We start from the raw sequence: 22,874 nt of genomic DNA on the forward strand, positions 1-22,874 counted from the left end.
GCGGCCCTGTTGATACTGCCTTGATTTGATTCGTATGGAAAATATATGTTAGAGGCAAGGTCAACCACAGTAAAGATCGAGACAGCTGACTGGTTCTTTTGGGACACGATAGTTCTTTCATGCTTAGAAATGAATGGAAACACGGGAATCTATTGTTTCTTTTATTTATTTATTTATTTATTCATTCATTCATTTATTTATTTAAGATTTCTGTCTCTTTCCCACCACCGCCTCCCATTTCTCTCCCCTTCCCCCAATCAAGTCCCCCTCCCTCGTCAGCCCAAAGAGCAATAAGGGTTTCCTGCCCTGTGGGAAGTCCAAGGACCACCCACCTTCATCCAGGTCTAGTAAGGTGAGCATCCAAACTGCCTAGGCTCCCACAAAGCCAGTACGTGCAGTGGGATCAAAAACCCATTGCCGTTGATCTTGAGTTCTCAGTAATCTTCATTGTCTGCTGTGTTCAGCGAGTCAGGTTTTATCCCAGGCTTTATGGAGTCCTGTTTCTCAGTCTGGACAGAACTGTATCATTTTGCCTTTTATCGAGCAGATGACAACATGCTTGCTTCATAAGAGAGCCATTCAAAGACCATTTAGTATGCCCATGGCAGAGCCATACAGGAGCTCACATGAGTATATATGGTCTTTACAAAGACACATTTATAGACCTTATTGGAAACAGAGGGTTTCCAGTGTTCTGGCATTTGTTGGGAAGGCAGGCCGGGACACTGATGCACAATGGGCAGGAAATACTCCCTCCTACACATAGGCACAAATTTGAGTTTTGGAACATGGTGCAAAGGAGTTTTCCAGGTAGAACTGTATCTTAAGCTTCCCTAGTTTTGTTTTCTGAAATTGATGTACTCACATCATAAATTGCTATTGTGGTTAATATTGTAATTAAGGCTCAATTATGTTTCAGGTATTAGCAGAATTGAGCCCACACCTTCACTGCTTTGCAATTTTTAAAGTGGTGATTATTACGGTGCTATTATTATAGGGTGCGTGTTTTAAAGATGGCACTCTGCTTCCTTTTTTGCATTCTGGATTGTTGCAAGCTTCCTAGGAGAAACGGGCAGGTGCCACAGAGGGGCGTCCAGCTGCTAAGGGGTGAGCCGCTTCTGTCTGTTAGACTTTAAGGTGGCTTCTTTTCTCTGTGTTTTCAGCTGCTTGTAAAACTTAGCACTAAATACTGTCACAATTCATCTATCTGACAGGTAGAAGACTAAGATTGTCCCGATCCCTTCAGCGACCCTCACAAAGCACTACCCAGAAGCTAAGTGAGACTAGAGAGTTTCCTTTTCTGATTCTAGAAGCCAGCAGTTCAAGATGAGGGTGTTGGCAGGGTCGGCTTTTCAGTTAGCCGGAAGTGATGCCTTCCATGCTGTTAGCTTCCGACAGTGCGCTGGCAACTTTTGACACTCCGTGGATCCTACGTATGTCACCTACTTTTATCACTGCACAGAACAAGTTTCTCCTAGTTACAAGAACACCATCCTGTTGAGCTCTGATAACTTCTCTTAACCCAGTTGGCTTCAAAGACCCTATTTCCCAATAAGACAACAACCGCTGTTAGAAAGGGCAGAAGGAGGGCATGATGCAAGCCATAAATCCTTTAATCCAACTCCCTCGTGAATGAAAGAGACAGAATTCAATCTCCAGCCCATATGACTCAGTTCTGAAGGTTTGAACAACCATTCCATCATACATGGAATCTGTATTCATATCCAAGGACTGTGTATGTCCTCATCCAGCCATGGACAGACAGGAACATCAACACCCTGTGTACACAGGACTGACTTGGTATCATCTCCTGGTAATAATGTTAGCTGATTTTATTTTGTGGCATGAGAGCATTTATATATACTTGCTTTGTTCTGTGTGCAGTGGGCATTTGGATAGTGTTCTTTTAGTGTAACTGGGAATAGGATCTTGACCTTGGCACTGATTTGTTTAATTCTGATTTCATTGTACGATATTTAAAAGCATCCTTTGCATACTGTTTCCAAGGTGGCACATCTCCAAACACTATCAAAGTCTTGCTTGAGAATTCTTGACTTGGGAAGGGAGGGATACTGTGGCTGAACTGGGCTCTTATGATGCTTATGCATTTCCTTGGATTTCCCATCTGTTCTGAGTGGGTGCCTTGGGTGTGAAGAAGGCTTCTTGGGCTCTGAGACCACACATGGGCATGGGAAGGTGAGATTCAGCGAAGATGGAGACTAAGTAAAAACCCCATGACGCATGCATTGAACAACTTGATTTCTCTAAGGCAGGCACTGTTTGGGATGGATGGAAGCTACACACCCCTTCTCTGACCAGTAAAGGGACCATTCTTGCTCTCAGTAAAAATCAAATGAGTCACGTAATTCATTTGGGATATATTTGCTATTAACATCAAGGTTCTAATGTGTCCTTGTCCTTAGGTGAAGGTTGTGGTTATCCTGACCACACCTACAGGACAGTTTGAGAAGCCACAGCTGTTTGCATCCGGCTTTTGGAGTGTGGCTGGAAAGTTCTGAGTGGAGTCTATCATCAGATTTACACTGTTTTTCTACTGCTCAAGAAGGTGGTAGAGTGTTTCTCTCTTAGGGAGGAGTGTGCCTTCAAAGGTGACTGTGTTGGGACAACCCTTTACTGAGTCATGTCCAGTCATCTACATGGTACACAATGGTGTGGTGTCCTTACACCAGCCAGTGTGTTGCCCCTGACGACAACTGCTAATGTGGTTTTGTATACTGATCATAATTAAAAAGACAGAAACCAAAATGCAGAAGTTGAGCTGTGAAGATTTCCAACTAGAATATCAGTGCCGTACAGGGCAGGTTTACACCCTGAGAACCAAGGTCAAGGTACCAATGGCCTGGAAGGAAAGCCTGGGGATGGAACTCAGTTGGTAAAGTATCCCTCATTCAATACTAAAGACCTGAGTTTAATCCCAGCACTTACATAAAAGCTAGGTTTGATGGCACAATTCCTGTCCTCCCAGCACTTGGGAGGTAGAGTCAAGTGGACTTCTGGGGCTTAGTAGCCAAGAGGTCCAGCCTAATAATCAGTAAATTTCAGGTTCAGTGAGACCCTGTCTGCAAATAGATATCAATCGATGGTTCCTGAGGAGGAATGACCCCCGCAATTGACTTCTGCCTTCCACCTGCCTGTGCATTCATACATGCGTCCACTCACCCAGACACAAACACACACCTCAGGAAAAAGGACGAAATACCTTTATCATCTTATTAACATTCCTGAACCGCAAAGCCCAAGACCTCCAGGTGAGTCTTAATACGCCTTTCAGTGCTCAGAGAACATAGACAGCTTCAAGTTTCCTGCCACTCTGCTCCCCCAGACTGGGAGGGGAAAGTGGGGTCTCCGTGCTGCGCAGACGGCCCGAGGTGTGGTGGAATCCTTTGGTAGGAATTCCTAAGCCAGTTTGTTAAATACCCTGGAGGTGGAGGCAGCTGAAGAAGTAATAAGGCCCAGTGCACCAGCCTGAAGCTCAAGACATTAAATTGGGGTATAATGCTTTGAGTAAAAATCTAACCCTTGCCTGCCAGAAGCCCCTCTGAATACCTGGCCATGCGTGCCCGGATGTGTTTCCCCTTTCATACGATTCCTCATGAAGACGACCTGATTTCCTGTCTCAGCATAATGAGAAATCACCGTTACCCGGTCATATTCTCCATGACAGTTGTGTCTTCATTGTGTGGCAGCTGGTGTACCCCATTCCCACCTTCACATAATAATTAGATAATATAAAGTTCTAAACCGTTAGATGAATAAATTCCCATACATAAGTACGGTGTGACATTAGTAACACATTGTATGTGTGATTTTATCCATGAACGCAGTAGTGAGCAGTGGTTTCTTTCAGCAGGGAGACTGGGTATTTGATTCTGGGTCATTTCCATGACAGCAGCCTGTGTTCCTTTCCCACACTCTGTTCACGCTCAAGAAGTATCTCTGCTGGATTCTGCCTTGCCTCTGTCCTTGCCCGGCAGGGAGTTGAGCTGCTCGCCGTAAACCACGGGTCCATCCCGGGTAGAGTTGGTCAGTGTGACCCAGGTAGCAGCTGGGTGACATCAGTTGATATTAGTCACCGTCAGGTAGGCACAGCGGATTCTAACCAAAGTCATCCAGAGAGAGAGAGAGCGTGCGTGGGTGACAGCCACTGTCCTTGTCTGCTTTCTGTTGCCGTGGCAAACACCGTGACCGAAAGCAACTTCAAAGGGAAGCATTTATCTCCTGTTATCCTTCCAGGTAGCAGTTTATCACCCACAGAAACCAGAAGAGAAACTCACTGAAATCGAGGTCATAGAGTTTAGTGGCATGCTCCAGGCTAAACTTAGCTACCGTTCCCATACATCCCAGGATCATCTGCTCAAGAGTGGCCTTGCCCACAGTGAGCTAGACCCTCCCACATCAAGTCAACAATCAAAAAAAGCCCCATAGATGTCTCCTGCAAGCCAGCCTCATGGAGGCATTTCTTCAACTGAGGTTCCCACCTTGGACATGGCTCTAACTCCTGCATGGCAGTGCCTCAATACCTGAACTTGAGACTGACCCCAGGCCAGGAGCTTTTTCTTCCTGAACTGCATCCAGGTCATTGTCAACACCTAAGGACTCCACAGCAAATGACCCTGCCCTGTGTGGGGGAACGGCTGTCTCCAGGAGTCATTTCTGTTACGGAGGAACAGAAGTCTGCAGACCGTCATTTCCTGCTCACCAGCTGAGTTCATCCTTTCTCAGTTTGTTTGAGATTTTCATACGTGGATACAGTATGTTTTGATCAGCTCCATACACCCCACTCTCTCCCTTCTGTCTCTTCCCATACATCACTACCTCTTTTCCTTTCTAATAGTACGTATTACTACTTTTGTTTCAAAAGCCGCTAAGTCCACTTAGCGCTGCCAGTACCTGCATGGGTGTGGGACCGTCCTTTGGAGCGCAGACAGCCTATCGGGGACCACATCTAAAGAAAACTGGTTCTTCCTCATCCCAACAACCATCAGTTGACAACAGCTCCTCAGCTATGGGTGGGATTTTGTGAGCCCCTCCTCCATCCACACTGGCATTTGGCTGACTTGATATTGTGCAACTCTTGTTAATGTAGTCAGCTTCTGTTGAGATCTTATGAGCAGCAGCCCTGTCATGGTCAAGAACCACAACTGTCCTCTGCCTCTTGCAATTTTTCTTCTGAGTTTTTTTTTGAGAGTGGAACGTTGTGATATAAATGTCCCATTTAAGTGTTAGCCATTCCCCATCTCTTATACGCTGTGCTTTAACCAATTCTGAGCCTCTATAGTTATCACCTTCTGCTATAAAAAGAAGCCCCTGTAGAGAGAGAGTTGTGAGGGCCACTAATCCGTGGTTATAAACGTAACCTTTTAGGGGCACGTTAATACTGTGTCGTAATCAGTTCTTCCCTTGGGCCCATGACCTACGCAGGCACAGGTTCCTGACTCAGGTAACATTGCAAAGCGTGAGTTCCATCTTGTGAAGTGGGTCTTAAATATAATCAGAAAGATACTGGTGACTCTGAAATCATCCATGCCACTCTTAGGCCAGAGGCGATCCCTTGCTAGACCAGTCTTTATTGTGGCTTTCAGAATGTATGTCTGGGTACATACTGTCCCCAGATGTGCAGATTCCTTTTCTTTTCCAGTAGCATGCACAGGACCTGCTGGCACTGTGAAGGCTAGCCAGTATGCATGAAGCTCCCAGGTCAAAACCAGCATGTTTATCTCCAGGTCCTGTCAATCATCCATCAAATCCTAGAGGATAACCAGTAGCCTGTATTGTTTTGGGAGGGGGGGGGCGGGGAGGGAGGGAGATGTGTCCGTGATACTTCTGCCTAAGAACTGGGAGGAAAGAAACTCGTATTTGGCACTGAGCATTTTATTTGATAGCCTCTGGCTTCTGAGCGAGGCATATTCCCTGTATAGGAATTAAACTTCATTTAAACTCTTTTCCTGTATGTATGTGCTTCAGGAAGCTTCTGTCATAGTACATTTCTGTACAGGCATCATAGATGTTTAGTGTTTGTGACCACACCCCACACCCTGCCTTCCCACTCCCACTCCAGTTAATTCTTCCCATCTCTATATTCCTCAACCCCCTTCATATCACCTCTGCTCTGCTTTCTTAACATGACCCAGTCGGAATGGCTCAGATCAAGAGAAGAAATGACAAACATTGACATGGACCTAGAGAAAGGGGGACAGTGATTCGTGGCTGGTGGAAGGGCAGGCTGGTGCAGCCATTGTATAGATTGGTGTGGATGTTCCTCCAAAAGCTAGAAAGAAGTCTATCCCATGATGCATCGGTACCCTCCTAGGCGTGTTCCCAAAGACTGTGTCTCCTCCTACAGAGATACTTGCTCATCTGCACTCCTTCCTGCTCCATCACAATAGTCGACTGACGAATGGAAAGTACGCGTGACACATAATCTCAATGAAATAAAGTATAAAAAATGAAGTCATGGAATTCGCAGGTGAATGGATAGACCTGAAAGTCGTCATTTTGAGTGAGGTCGCCCAAATTCAGACAAATGCCAGATGCTCCCTCTCCTACGTAGATACTAGCTCCGAACTTTCAGATAGATGTGTTTAAATTAAGTACTGGAAGGTGTCAGGAAACCAGGTGTGTTCTTGAAGCAATTCCTCATTGTCCAAACCTACCTTTCTGGTCTTTAGTATAATCGTAAGACGGCACCTCTTCCAGGGAGTCGTACGCAGGCAGAATTCTCCATAAAATATTCACGTGCGTTTTCCCAGACAGTTCACAGGCTTTAGAACAGAATGCACGTGTGTCTTGATAACTTCTAGATAGCCATTGGTTATCTAGAAGTACCAATGTACCAGATGAGTGCATTCTGCAATTCTTGGAGGCAGTATTCCCTCAGCATCTGCATACATACTGGTTGCATGGATACACTCCCTCTGGGACCTCCCTGGGGTGACTCAGATCGTCCTGGGACTATGGATTGGCCTACAGATACATTCCTATCTAGTTCCCTCTGACTATACATCCTGTCACCTGTGTAATGCCGGGTCCCTCTTCATCTTCCTCTGAGGTTGGTGGCTTATATTGTTGATATTTTAAAGAGTACTGCATCTGTCTGTTCAAGGTCATTTCTTCGTTTCAACCCTGCATTTTCAGGTCTCTGCAGAAGCAACAGTTAAATCTCTTAGCAGTAGTCTCTCCCTCTCTGTGAATTTCCGCACCTCCCCCTTTATTTGAAAAGTGTGGATCAGCCCATTCTTTTTTAATTTCTGCTTAGTTCTCCATAGTACAGGCATTACTCGATTGATCTAGTTGTTCTCTTATTAATTGGCAGTGAACCTGGCGTTGGTCCTGCTTTATTCTGACTCATGCTGTTTTGAGCTCCTCTGTAATATCAGCGAGTACTTCAATCCCAGTGAAGGCAGCCAGTTTTAAATATCTGTCCGTTTCAACTCCCCTCTGCTATCATACGTTGGTCAGGAGACTTTCAGTGGTAGTTGATTGGTAAGTTTAGAGATTCCGAACCCGGCTTCCTATGTAGAGAAATGGGTGTGAGGTTCTGCATTATAGATCTGAGACAAGTCGAGGAACCATGTGTTTGAGCACAGTTATCGTGACCTGTCTAGACACTTTGTGTATCAGTCAGCTGTTCAGTATGGGTGATGAACAGAGCCAGTTGCAAGCGTGACTAGGGCCTGTCTGTGTCCTGTGGATGCTTGCCTTCATAAAGCCATGCTTTGATATTTTCTTGCTTTTAATCTCTTTGAACTTTATTTTTATTTCAAATTAGTAGCAACAACCCACTAAGATTTACCTTTCAGAACGATGGTGCTCAACCTTCCTAATGCTGTGACCCTTTAATACAGTTCCTCATATTGTGGTGACCCATGACCATAAAATCACTTCATTGCTACTTCATAACTGTTAGTTTTCTACTCATATGAATTGTACTGTAAATAGCGGATATGCAGGATATATCTGTTACCCCCTAAGGGGGTTGAACTGCTGCTTTAGAGCTCCAGAATGTTCTAGCCAGAGGGACTCCCACTCGAGCCTGGGAGACATTGCTTGGCTTCCTGTTAGCACCAATGTTGCTCGTTTGGCAGTGACTGGGTATTAGAGAATGCCAGTGGGCTTCCGCACGTTAGCATTCTCTGCCTGACTATCTGGTGGATGGTGGGGTAAACTGTCTAAAAGAGAATATAGGTGTTCACAATGATGCTCTTCCATTCCCATCTCCTCGTTTAAAATGTTCTTGATGAAACTTCGGACACGAAGAGTGTGAGCTGGAATGGGAAGGTCAGAAAAGCCACCAGTGAAAGGCTTTGAGATGACACAGTAAGAGATTCAGAATTAAGTCATCAGCTCAACAGAAATAGGTATTGTTAGGAGGTTTATGCTATGCTGATAATTACGAAGAAGAAGGGAGGAGAAGGAGAATGTTTGAGATTCTGTAGTTGTGACATTTCTGTTTCTCTGTGGTGTTAAATCTTAGCCCCAGACTTTGAATGGATGCATGGGAACCTAAAGTCCATTGAAGCTGTCCCCATTCGCTGTTAGATTCCTCTCAGTTTCATTCAGAAATGGGAAATTGCACTGATTGCTCCTGACAACAATACCTAGTGTGGTAGAGCTTGCGTTTAGTTTTTCATTTTTATTTACTTTTTTTCCAATGGTTCATTCTTATTTTTTCAATTGTAGTAAATTGCACATAATATAAGTTTTGCCATTTTAACTATGGTTTTATCATTTCAGTTAAGCATGCAGTTCAGAAATGTTCACTCTATGCAGAATATCCACTCATTTCCAAACCTTGTTCTCATGTCTAACCGGAGCTCTATCTCCGTGGGACACCAACTCCCCAGTCCCTCCCCACAAGCTTTAGGTGGCGTCCTCTTAGCCTTCTGCCTCTCTGGATTCGACTGTTCTGAGATTATCGTCAAAGTGTTGGGGAACTTGCATGTCCTAATGATGTCTTTTCTTCACCGCCAGATGTTATTCCTGCGGTTCTGTAACCCAGCGCTAGTCTCTGGTGAGGTGGTCTCTCTCTAAGACAGTGCTGCACCCTGCCCGGCATGGAGCTCTGTTTCCCTCTCCAGTTCTCATAGGTGGCTTTGCGCAGTGTCTTTTTATGACTGAATTCATAGGGGCTCAGCAAAAACACCCATCAGAGCTGATGTGGTCTATCACAGAGACACTCTTTTCTTTACCTCTGCATCCCTTCAGTGTTGGGGAGCTTGGGTCATCTGACTCGTGGCACTCACTGATGACAAGTGAGAGGAGCAATAGAGACACCCCCACTATGACATGGCTCTGGTCCTCAGAGCAGGTGCCTAAGGAGACTGCTGTCCAGCATGGTGTCCCTAGACCCAACCATTAGTTACTCCTCCTCCCTCCAGAGCTAAGGAACCAAAATCAGGCCTGCTCTTTCTCGGTTTTTCTTTATCCATTTTTTCCCTTATTTTAATCGTTTCTGTGTCTTCTAGAAGGGCTGTTACGAGCCTAGCACGGGTTTTAAATTATCCCAAAAACAAATTCCTTCCTGGGTCCTACCTTAGTTTTGCTCTCTTCTTCTGAGAAAATCCCTACTCGTGGGTGGCATTCACCCAGCTGTACCTGCTCACTTCATTTCTAAGCCCCTGCACACACATGTGTGGCACATCCGGTATTGTGATGCGTGCAGCATTGTGGGGCATGCTGCTTTGCAAATCGAATGTGCTCGCGGTGTATTTAATTTGCACATTGGCTTTCCCCATTGACAGTGTACATTCAGGAACTTTCAATGAAGATTGATCGCTTCCTTTCCCTCCTCGGTGGGTTGTTTTGTTAATTCTCTGACACATTATGTAGAACAAGGGCTTTTTGGTTTATATAAACAACGCCGAGGAGCAGGTACACATGTATTTGCCTCTGCACTTACAGGGCCTGTAGGAGAGCATTGATTTGCCTAAGTAAAAAGCTTCAGTGAGTAATGAAATGGCCATCATTAGAAAAAGATGAGGGAAAGTCTTTTTTCTAAATGGCTATCAGAGCAATATTAAATGAAATTAGAAACATCCATCCAGTGGCTGAAAGCTAAGAAAGTCCACGAATTCAGATTAGCAATAGTGTAAGAAAATGTGTGTGTACGCGCTTGTGCATGTGTGCGTGGGTATACGTGTGTGTGTGTGTGAAAGAAAGAGATGACATAGTGTTGTGCCCAGATTATGACCCCCAGAGAGAGACCACCAGAGAGGCACAGACTGTAATAAGCAAGTTTTAATCTGCATAATACAAACATGTTTGGAACTCATCTCCATCCCCATTACAACGAGGTAGAGAGAAGTTGTATCACCTCTGTGGGGTAAGCTTTTAAAGGCATACCTACAAAGAGAATCTTTGAAAATGTTTTGGCATGGGTACAAGGACTTTTGCTCCCTCCCATTCTGTTAAGTTAGCTTTTTCCTTGTTTTTAGAGCAAGGCCACTGTTCTTGAGTTAGGCCATCTTTATCAGCCTGTACCAGGTGGCTGGCTGGGCTGAGCTAAGTGACCTTGTGCTGGGAATCTCCTGGGTGGAGAGGGGAAGGCCACTATCTTCCTGGGAAAGCATTCTGCTAGGAAATTTCTTCTTGCCCCTTTGAGAATAAGGGGTGAGGGTCCCACAATAAATGTGCATGCAGGTGTATGTGGAAGCCAGAGTTTGACCTGGGTGTCATTGTCCTCTCTGACTGATTTCTACATTGTCTTTTGAGGGAAGGTCTCTCACTCTCACTGAACCAGAGGCTTACTAACTGACTGGACCAGTAGACTGCCTATCTGTGTCTCCAGGCACTGGAGTTACAGATGCCCACAACCTGGTTGTGCGTTTACATGGTTGCTAGGCATTCAAATTCACATCCGCACGCTTCCAGGGCAGGCATGGTACTAACTGGCTCTATCCCAGGCCTTCTTTCCCCACCCTTAGTGAAAGTGTAAACCGTGGATATTCTTCTCAAAGAATGCTTTGAGCCATTTGCAGGAGACAGTTTTGTAGCCCGCACCTTTTCATCCTGGCATGTATTGAGTCCTACCCATCCTGGTATTCTAAGCCCCTGCAGATTCCCATGAAAGCCCTGACTGTAAGATCGGGACTGAATGTATGTGTTTAAAAAGTGTGTTTGTTGGCTTTTCCTCCTGCTATCTGAATTAGTAAGGGAGTGTCAATTTTAAGTTCCTAGTTACTGGGAATCTGCTGCCACTGATGTAATAAGCCAGTCAAACCAAATCAACAAGTCCAGAGCACAACATTCCTAGGTGGCCCCACGGGAAGTTGAGGAGACCATGTGTTTGTTCTCTGGGGGCAGTTTAAATACCCTGTGGGAATGATCTTGAGCATCTCTACGGAGGGATCATCCTTGGTGGACTTTCTCAGGGGCAGCATCTGGACTGAGGCAGCTTCAGGGGTGGGGGTTTGGGTTGGAGCCTCCTTCCTCTTTGGGTATGTGGATGTCAGGGGCTGAAGTGAAGCCTTCACCCAAACCTTCCAGACTCTTGGGGTATATGGGTGCCAGGGCCTATGGAGACGCTTTCACCCAAACAGAGAAGAAGGGTTTAATAGCTGTCAGTTTGTCCTGAAATGGAGGGTGTTATGGAGCAAAGCAGTTCACCTTCATGGCATCCAGGAAGCAGAGAGAAGGGCATGCCTATGCTTGCTCAGTGTCCCCTTTGGTCATTCGTTCTGTCTGAATCCCCCACTTATAGGACTGTGCTGTATTCAGGGCAGGTATTTTCCCCATTCTTAATCCTCTCTGAAACGGACTCATGCACGACCAGGTTACTTTACCAGTCTGCTAGATGCTTCTAAATCCTGTTGTGTTGATATTGAAATCAAGCATTAAAAAGGGCTATGAGCACCTATTTTTATGGTGAAGACATCCAAGTCCAAGTGGTGAGAAGGAATGGGCATGAGTTGTTGCCCTGCCTAGCCTTGGGCAGCATGGCAGGACATGGGAAGCCTTGTTGGAAGGTGCGTCCACAGTCTCACGATCTCCCCTCCCGCAAGCATCTCTCTGCAGCAGTTGGCTCCTGGGAGTTGGAGCAGCAAGAAAATGTCTCTAAATTCAGAAATAAAATACATTTCCTGTCGTGTGTGTTGTGGGGTTGGGGGTTGAGGCGGGGGTGGGTAACCACTGCAGTCACCAAATAAGCACTGGCTGCTTGGTTGGCCCTGGCACCCCTGCTACCGGCCCCCCAGCTCTCCCCAACACGTCCAGTGCTCAGAGAGGTCGCAAATTGAACCTATTTTAAGGGGCGTCCGTCTGAAATTCAAAGGTGGCTCAAGGAGCATTCTGTTATAGGTGTTCTCGATTGGTCAGTGCTCCCCCTCTTACAATGCCCAAGAGTGGACTCGCTCGAGGGTGTGGCTGGGACTCAACAGAACTCAAGCACTGGAGACGTCACTGGGTGTCTTGTGCCTGTTTCCTCAGACATAATTTGCATAGAACATTTTCCCTTGTGTTTGTGTGTCGTTTGTGTTTATAAGCTACAGAATAACTTCACGTGTCTTTTTCGGGAGCACTGTCCAGATTTTAATTTGAAGGGATCTCCTCTCACTGGCCTGTGAATCCAAGGACCTGCCTGTCTCTGATCGCTCCACACCGGGGTTATAGGCATGCCCCAATGCCCGTGACAACTTTGACACAGATTCCGGTGATCAAACTTGGTCCTAATACTTGTGCCCCGAGCAGCTTTCCAGCTGAGCCAACCCTCCTCCCATTGTATCTTACGGAGATCCTGAGTGTTGGCATCATGCTTTTCATGATAGTGGATAACCGTCCGCATTGCTTATCTTTGCTCACAACTCACGGCGAGGCCTCTCTGGCTGGAAGTAGGGAAGGAGTCACAACCGGTGACGTGCTTGTACGAATTTTATTTCGCTTATTTGCCATTTCCTAGCCTCCCGGTGTCACCCACAAGCCATTATGGGGTTGAGAATACATATGAGAAGTAAGGAGTGAAGCATAGTGGAAAGTTGGGGCGGGTAAGTCACAACCTGAGCTTTGGGCTCCTTTTGTTTCCAGGTGGGAGACATATTGCCAATTCCTAGTTGGTGCCGAATGATGGATAACCTTTTATTTGTGGTGAGCGTTGCACTCTGTGTTGTCATGGAAATTCTATTGAATTTATAGGCCCATTTATCCAAAATGATTTTCCAGACTTCATTTCACGGTGAATCATGTGGCTGTTGCCTTCCAAGCACAAAGCGATTCCGACAAAGTTTCACTTTGCGAGGAGCACAGACACCAGTGGTTTTCCTGTGTCTGCAAAACAAACGTGTTCCACGAGCACCCGGGGATCTTGGCTGTCCTCTGTGCTTGGAGTGGTGAGTCCCACTGGGCTTCAGAGCTGACTGTGCGTCTGCAAGGAAGTGATAGCTTCTTCTTGTTTGGTTTTGCTTTTTTTCAGTAAGTTCTAAAAAGTTGAACTCAAGGCAATCCTCCTGCCTCGGCCTCTCAAGCACTGGTGGGTGATACTGGTGTGTGCCACCTTGTCTATTTTTATTGTTATTTTTGTTTTAATTCTTTTTGAAAAATGTCTTTACTTATATAATGACCCTGTCTCTGTAGGGAGATTGTGGACAGACACAAGTTTTGTCCTCCTTTGCATTTACGGAACTGCATCATGCCCTAACTCCTTATCACACATTCTGTTGGCTCTGTAGCACATCTGCTGGCCTTAGACTTGAGGCAGTCCTCCTGCCTCAGCCTCCCCAGTACTGGGGTGGTAGGTGTGGATTCTTCAGGGACAGACTTTGTTCACCCCGGTCTCGACAGCACAACTGCTTTGGTAATTACTGAAGCATCGTACACATAGAGGACAGTTCATAAATAATAGGCATGCAAGTGAGGTCTTTCTGGTAGCTAGTAGTCAGAGAACTTAACTCGCTGTGTGTCTTTCTGAGGTTCTGCCCTAGGGGGAGCCACTGTGGTGCCTTTGAGATGTGTGAGGTTTCCTCTCCTTCCTTTTGTGTGTATACGTGTGTGTGTGTGTGTGTGTGTGTGTTTCGGCTCTGTTTGTGAGATCTGTCCCTTACTATGGCTGGAGCGAAGCTTTCGCTGTTTATTTATCCATTACACCCTTGGTTCTTGGATGTGTGAGTTCTTATCTAAGAACGGTGGAAGGTAGGTCTTCCCCTGAGTTATTTGCATTTTCTCTCCTCCTTCCTCTTAGACTGAATTTAAAGCCGCAAGCACTGTGACATGCAGCGTGTAGGTCATGAGAGAAGGTGCTTTACCTGACTAATTTTGTTTGCCCTTCCCTGTTGCTTGCTGCTGTAGTTTTTCTTGAGGGTACTCGTGGGAATGTCAGTAGGTTCCTTCCTCCCTGTCACGCAGCTCTTACTTGGGAGAGCTGTAGATTATTGTCACCTTCCCTAAATGTGTGATGAGGGGTTAGCGTCTGATCCAGCTCAGAATGTGCTATTCCGAACCCGCCTCATTGCTTTCCAGTCTTTCTCTGAGCTTGAGGTAAAAACTTCATGAATCATGTGTAGCAAATTCCTGGGAAATGCAGCTTCATTTTTCTTCAAGGATGCAGGTTCTTCTCCATCAGAGGAGAAATGCAAAGACTTGTCCCTGGACCAGGAGTTGTGAGGATGTCTGTAACAGAGTAAAGAAGTTACAGAGTCAATTGGCAGGAGACACTATTGTCCCACGTCCTGCTCTGCTGGCCCTTGGACTTAGTCTGCACTTTGGGATCATCTGCTCCAAAAACTAGAACTCCAGCTACAAAGGAGCTGAGGACAGTTCATGACAGAAGCAGAAAGGAGTTGCTGAAGACCAGGGTGTCGTGTGCCGATCCGTGCGGTATTAAGCAGGCCTTCAGAACATTTATGTGGACGTTCATTTGAATGTCGCTTTGCCTACAGAGATGCTGTGGGCAAAAATTCCTCTTCAGAATTTAGTTCTCCTAAAAATACTCTTTCGATGAAGGCTGCTTGAGCCCACACCTTTTGGCATGACTTCCTGGGAGGCTGGCTGGCATGTGGAAAGAATCGATTTCACCATCATTGACACATCGCTTCTGCTCGTAGAGATTCATGGGAAAATAAGAGCTGTTTCTTTTATTCTGACTTTTCCGAAGCATTGCTTAGCGAATCTTCAGGCTGCGAATGGCCTCCGGTTTTCAGATAGGAACCCTGAGTGGAAAATCTCATGAGGCCCTAGCCAGCTTTATGGATTCATGAGCGTTAAAAGATGCTGCTGGGGGAGAAAGATTTTCTTCAGTGATATAGCCACTAGTAAGCTTCTGTTTTCCTGTGAATAACCCACACCCATGCCTCTAAAGTAACTTTAATTAAACTAATTGGATCACCAAGCAGGGGCATGAGAGTTAGTAGGTAGAATACTTTGAAAGAGGAGGGGAATTAGCAAAAACGAGAAATGAGAGGGCAGTGGGGGCGGATATGATCTGAGTTATTATATACACATGAAGTTTCATAGTGAAATTCATATTTTACATAATTGATGTATGCAAAAAATAGATAAATGAGAACACAATATACAGTCAGCAAGTGATCTCTGATGCCACACCGAGTACCCAGTTTTCTCTCTGGCACTAAAGGGGATCTGGGTTGTGACTGGGGATGTGTTCCCCTGAGAGGAGCCTGATTCTGGGGAATGGAGGTGTGCTAGTCAAGTCACTGGATCAGACTGCTTTCATCATGTGATATGCCCAGGTCCATGTGGTTTAGTCTTGAGTTTGATGTCACAGTCCTGTATCGAGACCTCATTCAGACCTTTGAGTAGATAAGACCCATGTTCCTCATGGAAGTCAGTCTGCTGGACTCATAAATCCTCATGGTTTAAATCTTAAGCATAGGAGAAAAAAATACTTTCTCATAACATTACCACAAAACATAAGGATTCATTTAAAAATAACTACAGTACCTGGAATGGTGGCTCCCAAGTACAATTCCCAGCACTCTCACCTGTAACTCCTACTCCAAGGAATCCAACACCCTCTTCTGGCCTGCTAAGGTTTCTGTGCTCATACACACACACACACACACACACACACACACACACACACACACGCTCATGCCCAGACATTTTATTCATCAAAATAAAAATAATTCTTCATAAAATATGTGTCCTGGATCATTGGAAACTCTGTGTTATGAATTATTGTATAATATACGTAGTACATTTGTTTACCATTTTCTCGACAAATAAACAAATCTTATTTTGTTTGTTTGTTTGTCTGAGCATCATAGTCTTAGTCCAGAGTCAGTTAGAAAATGTTCAGTGTCTTGTGCATTAAAGAAAATTTAATAAATGTAATTTGTGTTTGCCAGAATCATACCTGGAGCTATTTGGCCACCTTATGTTATCTTTGTCCTATATTATTTCTACCTTTCCAGGACTTTATTCAGAAGCTTAAATCTCTTTGTTCTTTTAGGGCCCTGATCCCACTTTATCTCTTGGTATTTATTCCTTGACATATCAAAGGCATCATGAATTTGTTGATGACTTTGTCACTCTGAAATCTTCATTCAAGTCACCCATGTCCCTACTCAATGTATTCTTTCCAGAAACAGTTTCATAGTCTATGTACTGACCAACACTGTGTCAGGCACATTCTTGAGCCGAGCTGACTTATGCTCTGTCTGCCTAGATCTTTCTAGCTAATGGCCTTGGGAGAACTGGAGAATTGGAACATGGCTTCATGTATGTGATGGGTATACTTGATCGATAACTAAATGGGATCTGGAGTCACCTGAGAGACAGTTCTGTGGGTATGGCTGTGAGTAATTTTCTAGATTTGATTAATGAGGGTAGTTTCATTGTATTCTTTGTCCTGGTCACCTGAGCACTGACTTAAGTTACACAGGTATGACATTAGAGAATGCGTTGACCTTCATGAAGACGTCCCATCCTCACCCTGGCTGGACTGACTTAGGCTTTGTTTTACCATGTATTTCATTTGGCCATGACCTTAAGCTCTTTTTCCATGCATTTATCCAACTTTGGCATTCAAAGAAAAAGTTAACCTTGGCTCTTTAACAGCTCTTTAGCCTTCCCAAGCATTTCCTGTGTCTTCATCTACCATAGTGTCTTACACAGAGTCACCATTAAGTAGATATTCTTGCCAGGTGGAAGGAAGCACCGTGATGAAGACCTTGATTTCTGAGGGTAAAAGATTACTTTCCTATACTAACATATGGTTTTCTTCTTTAAGAGCTTTGAAAAATTTGGACTCACAAACCCTTGTTTTCCTTGCCTGATACTCATAGTCATATCTTATTCACAGAGCATTAATGAACGGTAGAAACAGGATTTGGTATCCTGTTTCTGGTCAATAAATGTGTGAAAAAATAGCAATATTAAGCCTGTTTCAGATTGATCGTTTGTGGTTCATTCAACTTTACATGCACAGTGATGCAAATTGGAAGAAAAAAAATACATTAAATCCCGTTGCACCTAGAGTCGATTTAAGTGATAGGGAAATTGCGCCATGTAGGAGGAGGGCTGTTAGTATCTTAGACTCTGTGTATATTCCTTAGCACTCAAGGCCATGCAGGATGTCATCCATCACTGTGCCCATCCCCCTGTATTACCGCATGTGTCCTGGCCCGTGATGAGGCTTCCTTGTGATTTGCTTGCCCTGTAAATTACTGCTTTCTAAATGTTGTATGATGTCATTTGATGCTCTTGGTAAGACACCCCTGACCTGGCTACAGGAACACCTGCAGGATGGTCCAGTTCTTTCAGTCTCCTTGGTAGGCATGATCTGGCCCATCCTAATCACTCCTGGCTTTGAAGTGTTGACTAAGAGGTCTCATGACTATCACACAATACACTCCTTCTCAGTGGCTTTCTCCTTTAGTTTCCTTCAGCCTCTCTGTCAGAAAGAAAGGCCACATGACATCCATTCACAGTGTTGGTTCAGCTTCCTTTCCGTTCCTTTTCAGAATGGATACCTTGGTCTTCAGCTATAATGTGTTCTTGAAGAACCAATTTTTTTGGTGGGGGAGATGGTTTGCAAGACAGAATTTCTCTGTGGACCTTCTCCAACTATCCTGGAACTCACTCTGTAGACCAGACTGTCCTCAAACCCTCAGAGGTCCACCTGCCTCTGCCTCCCGAGTACTGGTATTAAGGGCATGTGCCACCACTGCGTGGCATGATGTTTTCTATTTTCAGCACATTTGGAAAATACTGAGTTCCCGAGTCTTTAAACCACTCTTCCCACCAAAAGAATCCAGTATGTACTAGAATAAAATGGCCTTTTATTGTGGCTGGGATTGATAAAGTTTAAGTTAGGTTTAAACAAGTGTGCCTGATAAGAAGGAGGGAGTTAACAATAAGCAAAGAGAATGATAGGATCATAGTTGCATGGCAGGGAGTCCTTTGGAAGGGTCTCCTGCTGGGCGAAGCTGGGGCAGTTTGCACATCAAGATAATACAGTTTCGAATAAGTGTCATTGCGGATTGAACAAAGTAAAAGCCACAGAAAGTCTGTGTGCACACAAAAGAAGTCTGTATGTACAAATACATGCATGCGTACACCTAAAGAAGAGAAAGATACTCCTTGCATAAAGATCTTATTCATGAATACAAAAAAAAAAACAGAGTTAGAAAATCATTAATGAATGCCAAAACTAGTGGGTGAAACTGATAAACCAGGGTAGGAATATTGTTTCACCCTTTCTCCCCACAAAGATCTTTGCATTTTCGAAGGAATAAAAAACCTCAGTGGAGAAGATTGTCCCATGTCACCCTTGAAATAATTGAGATAAACAGTCCTAGTATTAGGATTGGTACCTTGAATGAAGATGGTAGCGCCGTGTGACAGTTTGCACAAAATATACCACCGGAATGCACTCTTGAGAAACTGTGATGAGATGGACCACAGTGTCATGTAGACTGTCCTGGAAGCATCTCACTCTTAGAGTCAGGAGTGTCAAGGAGTTGTTCCAGATGGCAGTGGGAACAGACAGCGTGGATATGGTCACTGAGTGGAGAGTTTAATCCCAGGTTATATCCTGCACCCAGAACTGTAAGCTGATCTGTAATGGGCTTTTACTGGGCACTTTTACTAAATTTGAAAGTGAACTGAGAATTGGGTAATCAGATCTCATCAATGTGAAATTTTCTTATTGTAACAATTACACCTCGATCATGTAAGAGGATAGCCTTATTCTTAGAAATTACACGCTTACGTATTCAGTTCATGGGACACATTATCTCCCTCTTACTCCCAGTGATAGAAGGAAAGGAAGGATGTGATGGCCATAGGTCATCTACAGAGACAGTATGGGGCCTGTGGGACAAAATGTAAATTATTGGTGGAACTGGGTAGCGGGTATGGCACAGTTAGACATCTCTGTCACTGGGCATTCCAGATCTTTCCCTCATCTCAGGTGTCTTTGGCAGGAATTATTATATAGCAAATATGCCCCAGATTTATGCACTCTGCGGTGGGTGTTACCTTTCCTGTTGTTCTGTATTTTGTTTTGTTTGTTTCAGTCAAGATTTTCCTACACAGCCTCCTGCCTTAACCACCCAAATACAAGGATTATAGGCACGTATCACCCCCCCTCCCCATGGTTGGGTGTGGCTTTTGAAAATAAATGCAGAAATTGGAGATTCAAGTCAGAAGGACTCAGTATAGGGCAAAACCAAGGTCACGGTGAGCTGAATTAACCAGACACGTTCGACAGCATTGTCTTTGCAAAATTTCTCATCAACCAGCAATTGCTAGGGTCCAGTTTCCCCCAGTACAACTTTATCTGTTTCTTTGCTTTCTTATCTTTCGACAGCTTCGCATATTAGCATAATTCAGTAGGCTGCAGTTCGAAAGCACTAGCAAGGAAAATTGATATTTTCAACTCCTATAAGTGGTGTCTTTCTGAGACATTTTATTATCCAGGTGGGTGGAGCCTCGACTTGAACATGTTTTCCAAATATGCATTTCCGTCCCGGTCTATATATCAGAGTGCCCTTGAAGAAGTCTTAATGTGTTTTGTGTCCTCTGCTATTCAGGTGGTACATTGAACAGTAGTGCCCCGTTCAGGAGCCGAAGGATAAGCTTTCTGGAACCTACTTACTGTGAGAGTCTAAGTTCTCAAAGGAAAGTGGAGTGTAATTTTATGAATATACTTGTGTGGAGGTTTTTTTCCTCCTTGGTTCAGTGGCATTGAACATGAAGCACCTGACCCAGTACTCAGTGGTTTTAATCGGCATCTCGTACAGTGGATTTTTCTTAGTGTAAATTCATGATGTCTAAAGCTGTCCAAACCGCCAGCATTGCTAAGAACTCAAGGTCTTAAGAAAATGAATTTGCATTAAAAGAATAATGTCACAAAAGAATCTAACTCTTTCCCCCATCTACATAGACCCTGAATGTCTCTAGAACGTGAGCTGACACGGTAGGCTTCGTCTCCCCCTCAGAAACGAACCTGTCACCATTTCCTCAGCATTTCAGTTCATTCTGTCATGCAGACTCCGTTCACCTTTGGCCTATATGGAGTCACCTTGAGTTCACAATGTCTTCTGGGAATTAATTGTTTGGTATCAAATCTCCAAGTTCCCTGCTTGGATATGATTGTCATTTCCATTGCCTGCCATTTATGAACTGGGTGAGCGGAGGCAGAGAGAGATCACATTTACCTAGGAGATATTTTTGGGTTGCTTTGTTTTGTTTTGTTTTGTTTTGAAGGAGCAGGATTTCCTGGGAGATTAAGTCCAATTCATTCATACTCTGATTGTATTTTTTTCAGTTCTTTTTATATGTTTATGAGTGTTTTGTCTGCATGTATATCTATGTATGATTTGTGTATCTAATGCCCCAGGAGGTCAGAAGAAGGTGTCCAATGGAGAGTTATGGAGTTACAGGTGGTTGTGAGCCACTATGTTAATCCTGGGAATAATACCTGTTTCCTCTAGAAGAGCAACCGCTGAGCTGTCTCTCCAGCCCTCTCCCTAGGATGGTTAAGAAGTCTGCTGGTGTCAGCCTGTGTTGGTGGTGGATGGAATGCTGGGATCTGAGCGTGGAGCACTAACGCTGCTTGTGTGCCTTCACCTTCACAATCCCTCTGCCACAAAGAAAGGCTTGACCTTCTATGTCAAGAACACTGCCTTCCTGAGGGTCTCCTAGGCTAGGAGCCAGCCATGTTGGAATGAGAATGGATGTAGTTAGGTGGATGCTGGTGGCTCACGCCTTTCATCCCAGCACTCAGATCTTTGTGAGTTCCAAGCCAGCCTGGTCTACAGAGCAAGTTCCAAGACAACCTGGGCTACACAGAGAAACCCTGTCTTGATAAACAAAAACAAAAATCAAAAACAAACAATAGAAAGCAGTCGCTTGTGTCGTCCGCATGTATGCTCAGTCTTTTAAATGATCTTAAATTGATGCATCAGGATTTTGTGTTTTAAGTAAGAAACTCTAGCTAATACAAGAGAAGGTCCTTACCATTGGTGTGCGGTGCCCAGAGTTCATTCTTCTTGTGGGGTTCAGCTTAAAGCAACTTGATGGACATTTACTGAATCAGTATTTCCTTGCCTTTAGCTTCTGTCTTCATAGAGCTTTTGAAGTACATTCAGTGATCTCATGTGTAGAATAGCTTTTATGTACACGGTAAACTCTAAGACACAATTTCATAGTTTTTACCATTAATTTTTTATCTTTGTGAAATTCCTCTATTGTGGTCTCATAATCTCCTGAGATCTAGTTTGCAAGTCTTGGTTATGCCCATGTCGTTTCTCATGTGTTAATAATTTCACACACTGGCTACCTCTCGCAGGCTCTGTTTCTTACTCACATGTGCTAAGTTGTGTTTAAGCTTTGCCTGTTGGGAAGGTTTCATCATGTGTCGGGTAACCGCGATAAGAACGCCTCCATAGTAGTGTGTCCTGGGCAGCATGGATACAGTCGTGTGGGCAGCTGACGTGTGTGGGAAGTGGCATGTTGTTTGGATGTGCTCTCACAGGTTTTACAAAGGAAAATTATGGATAAAAGAATAAATGGGTTATGGTCTCAGCCTGTGGGAAGCGAATGTCCTCTCTGGACTATTCTCTACTTAACCATAGGTGTGAATTTTTTTCTAATACAATTTTTAACTATTTTGCAGATGCAGATTTTCTTCTACAATCCAGATGACTTTGACAGCTTCCAGACGGCAATCTCTGAAAACAGAATAATTGGAGCCATGGCCATATTTTTTCAAGTAAGTTAACAGCGGCTGAAATACTTCAACCAGAGAGTTCTTTGGGTTTTTTTTCCTTTAATTTGCCGAATTGTTCCATGTTTAATGAATGCATCTGTTTTCTAGTTCACACCTGTCTAAATGAAAGATATTTCATATTGTCTAATGTGTGATTTAAAATGTAAATAAGTATGTTTAGAAACATAATGAAAATTTTTGCATGAATTATTCTGATTTTATTGCTACTTGACTGGTGTGCAGATTGAAGAACACATTTATCATCTAACTTACTTTGTGGCAGCCCTGTCTTGAACAGGTTCCTTCAGCATATTAAGAGGCAGATGAAAAAGAGGTGGTTTTCTTTTAAGCAACTTTGAAATTTGACATTACCTGAAGGAGCCGTAATAAGTAGCAGCAGCCACTTGCTGGAAAAGCCCCTCTTCCTTCCATCTCCAGGTCGCTATGGCAACTCACCTTTGTTGAGACTCTTTCCAAGTTGGCTCACTTAGGAATCACCACTCTCCATCTCTTCCTTTTGTTTGTTTGAGATAGAGTCTCAGATTATAACCCATACTAGCCTGGAAGTCACAGGAATCCCCCTGCCTTAGCTTCCCTGTTCCAGGAGTGCAGGTGTGACCCACTACCCTCTTACCCTTCATATGTTTATATTGATTACTGCTCATATCTCCTGTATCAGGATTTAAAGTAA

General features: G+C 44.3%; 1 protein-coding gene across 2 annotated transcripts in view; it reads left to right on the forward strand.

The window, feature by feature from the left end:
• The window catches only part of Ptprg (protein tyrosine phosphatase receptor type G), a 666,884-nt gene that overhangs the window by 440,302 nt on the left and 203,708 nt on the right, over window positions 1-22,874 (forward strand). For both annotated transcript variants that reach the window (XM_075988580.1, XM_075988581.1), the window contains exon 5: window positions 22,091-22,186. In XM_075988580.1, the coding sequence (XP_075844695.1) occupies window positions 22,091-22,186 (96 nt within the window). The remainder of the gene's footprint in view (window positions 1-22,090; window positions 22,187-22,874) is intronic.

This window comes from Microtus pennsylvanicus, chromosome 10 (genome assembly GCF_037038515.1).
Source record: "Microtus pennsylvanicus isolate mMicPen1 chromosome 10, mMicPen1.hap1, whole genome shotgun sequence".
Classification (NCBI taxonomy): domain Eukaryota; kingdom Metazoa; phylum Chordata; class Mammalia; order Rodentia; family Cricetidae; genus Microtus; species Microtus pennsylvanicus.